Below are 3841 nucleotides of genomic sequence, written 5' to 3'. Positions count from 1 at the left end.
ATTTTTTTTTTTACATCTCTAAAGATGTTGAAAACAAAATATAGTATTTTAATCAATGTACATACATGTTTTTCTTTTATTTGAAAAATAGGCCATGCCTCCATGGTAGGGTGTAATACTAAAAAGATTGTTGGGTATGAGGTGATGAGCACAAGCTGTAGGATGTGTGATGCTGCAGCTAAGAAAAGTGTGCCTGTCCAGCAACATGATTGTAAGAGAAACTGGAGTGGGAGTTCTAAGGCAATGGAACCTGCAATGGCAGTGAATATTCTTACAACCATCAAAGACAAAGGACATGAAGTGAAGACACTTGTAATGGATGATGACACGATGACTATTTCCAAGTTTAGAAGTGAAGTGGATAAAACTATACAGAAGTGTAGTGACAAAAATCACACCATAAAGAACTTTACAAGTTCTCTTTATGCCTTACAAAAAGATAAAACACTTCAAAGGGTAATTAGTACAAAAACTATAAATCACATAAAGAAGTGTTTTTCATATGCCATAGCAAGGAATGAAGATTCTGCTCAGTTGAAAAAAAAAACCTTGTAGCTATTCCCCATCATTTATATGGAAATCACCAGAAATGTGATGTATCTTGGTGTAGATATCTTCAACATCCTGAGACCTATGTGCCACGGAACCTTCCTTATGGAAAGTACTTGTCAAACCAGGATCTATTTGACAGACTGCTGCAAATATTTACAACATATGCAGAAAAATCAGACAAATTATTAACATTGGGAAGCACACAAAGCAATGAATCTTTCAATGGACTAGTATCAGTGAAGAACTCTAAGAACAGATTTTATTCAGGGTCAGAGAGCACATCCCACAGAGTGGCAGCAGCTGTATGTCAAAAGAATTTAGGAGAAGAGTATTTACTTCAGGTGTGTTATCTTTTCCTGTGTATAAATATAAATCTTTTTATGAAAATAATATACAACCCTAAAACTTCAATTTCTTTTTTTACTATATGCAGACACATGAGGAACTTTCATTGTCCCCAGGCCGACAGACAGAAAGACATGTCAGCATACAGAAAAAAAGAAAGGAGAGGGAAGATAGTTTGAGGAGGACTGTGGCACATAAGAGAAGAAGAAATGAGCTAAAACATAGTAGCCAAAATAAAACAACCACAACAGAAATGCGTGAGGGATTGAGTTATAAGACCGCGGTTGACCTTGCTGGTTACTCATCAGAGTCTACAGAAGAAATACCCTCTCCCATGCAGCCAGTAGAACAGACACCACTACCAACAGCGTGTTACACCCATGTATACTTTGACTTAGAAACAACTGGACTTGGTAATTTTATGATGTTTTTTTTATATATACATGTATTCAGTTTTGTCTCACAAAATTTTACTACTATCAACTTCTACACTATTACATTCAGGAATCAGGTTACAACAGATCTAGAAAATAAATTTTTCAATGAGAAGAATATAGTCAAACACAATTTCATATTAGTATACAAATGTACATCAGTATCACTATTATATATTATTCAGGTCTGGCAGAAATAACCCAAATAGAAGCTGTGCATAACAGGGAGGAGTTTTCCATATATGTTGAACCGAAGGTACCCATCAGTTTAGCAGCAACAAAAGTGACTGGCATAACATATGATGGAACTACTATGTTCAAGAATGGAAAACCAGTACCATGTTATCCACTGGAACATGCACTGTCTAAATTCCAGGTATTTCTTCAGAAGTTCAATAATCCTGTTTTGTTTGCTCACAATTGTCAACAGTTTGACAGTGTTGTACTGTGCCATGCTATGCAGAGTGTGCCAAATTTGAAATTGGAAGAAAGTTTTTGTGGTTTCTGTGACACTCTTCACTTGATGAAAGGAATTTTGCCACTTCAGAAAAGCTATTCTCAGGAAGCACTTGTTGATGTTATTTTGAATGAGAAATATTCAGCACATGATGCTCTTGAAGACTGTAAATATCTACAGAAACTTGTAAAATATCTGTTGAATGATGTTGATGCTCAGTATATTTCACATACATTCAATGTACAATATGTTTTTTGTGTTTTAGGGCAGAAAACCCTTAGACAAGAAAATTTCATCTCTCTTCAGCCACTCGTCAGAGGTAAATGTATTTCAGAAAACATGGCTAAGAAAATTGCAAATTCAGGACTTTGTCTGCATCATTTGAAATTAGCATTTCATAGAGATAGTCATGATGGAATAAGAATTCTCTTTTCTGAGAAAACAAATGGGAAAGCAAGAGTCACAAACAGGACCAAAATAATCTCATCTGTATCTCAGTTCCTTCAAGATCAGTTTAGTGTTCCTAAATCATGATCATATCTATTCTTTGCCAATTTCAAATGATGCAAACATTGTCAACCTTTTTCTTTTGTCAGCATTATCTGATGTACATTTACAGCATTCATCCAATTGAACTTGCATCCATTGGATAGCTATTTTTTCTACCTATCTATATTAATATTTCCCTTAATATTAGGGAAAGAAAATGAAGAATAACAGTATCATTTGTAGCATTTTTATTATGAAAAGTTCTGAAAAGAAAGATAACTCTTGCTGATGGACACTATTTTTCCTTGCAAGTATAGATAACAAAGTGATATCCTGGCTAAAATAGCATCGCTTCATTATGTTTTCTTACATGAATTTGTTTTGTTTGACACTATATATTATTTTTATATATATCTTGTATTTTTAATTTTATGCTGTGATAATAAATTATTGTTCTTTCTATTCACTGTGTCAAATTTTCTTCATAACATGGTAAGACATAAAATTTGTTTCTGAAAAAATAAGCAGCGCTTCATACATCAAACTATTTTCCATTTGGTTCTAATGTTATTGTTGTTCATGAAAATCAATATTAGAAATTTTAAATTTTCTTGGTGAAATTTATAGCAGAGGGTCGGGACCCCTTAAAAGAGAATTCTTGTGCAAAACAGTTTTCTCTTTTCCCCCGTTGATTCTTTTCAGAGGGAAATGAACTTCACCCAGCATCTAGCAAATGTTTTCCAGGTCAAGGCTTGTCGCTGAACTGTTTCATTAAAACAGATGTAATTCTGAGTGAATGGAAATGGTGTATAATTCAATCATATTCATTTTGTTGCAAAAAGTTAACACTGAGGACAGAAAACAGTTATTCAATATTGATTTTTTCAAAGTTTAGGTTGTAAAATTTAAAGGTCACGCTGTTTGCAGTCTTTGGGAGTGGATGAGATTTAAGTTTTCCACTCATCTTCCTACAAGAACTCAATTATTTTCGATCATATTTATGTTCCCTTTCAAAATGTCACAAACAGACTGTAAATCAAAATCTCATAAAAGCTATCGGTGATAATTTAGTTTTTTAATTTAAAAATATTTTAGGAATTACATAACATATGTGGGATTATAAAATAAAACAATCTTTCAACATTCTGTTCAACCTTACATGGTGTTAAGCATATGTAATTTTAAACTTAATACGAAAGAAATATGGGCGAATAAGTTGATAATAATGCCAACGATTCAACAAATAACATTTTTTTATTTAACTTTTTTTTTTGATTTATCAGTTAACTTTACTGTATACTTACACTGGAAATCCACATAAGTTGTCACAATCTTATTAGTACTGCACTTAATATTAATCGTCTATGAAATACATGTAATATGCAAACGCCAAAGAGAGAGACAAAAAAATGAGCATTTCCCTATACTAGAGCACATTTTTTCCACGTAAGTTAATCTTTGCTCTATTTTTTTTAAAGTACATGTATATCGTAATATAGATTTTAAGGTTGGAGGAAAAAGATATGAAGTAAGGACCCACTATATCTTAAAAATACACTTTTAT

At 32.7% G+C, this 3841-nt stretch overlaps 1 protein-coding gene across 1 annotated transcript; it reads left to right on the top strand.

The window, feature by feature from the left end:
* Positions 1-243: 243 nt before the first annotated feature.
* LOC133185163 (uncharacterized) lies at positions 244-2322 on the top strand. Its single transcript, XM_061320218.1, has 5 exons — positions 244-456; positions 588-893; positions 986-1310; positions 1517-1954; positions 2054-2322. The coding sequence occupies exons 1-5, from the start codon at positions 244-246 to the stop codon at positions 2320-2322; spliced, it is 1551 nt and encodes a 516-aa protein (XP_061176202.1).
* Positions 2323-3841: the final 1519 nt, after the last annotated feature.

The sequence above is a fragment of the Saccostrea echinata genome, unplaced genomic scaffold, assembly GCF_033153115.1.
Source record: "Saccostrea echinata isolate AGI-Se365-2 ecotype Australia unplaced genomic scaffold, CSIRO_AGI_Sech_v1 ptg000012l, whole genome shotgun sequence".
NCBI lineage: Eukaryota > Metazoa > Mollusca > Bivalvia > Ostreida > Ostreidae > Saccostrea > Saccostrea echinata.
The sequence above is the reverse complement of the archived record's forward strand: the minus strand, read 5'-3'. Positions and strand labels throughout refer to the sequence as shown.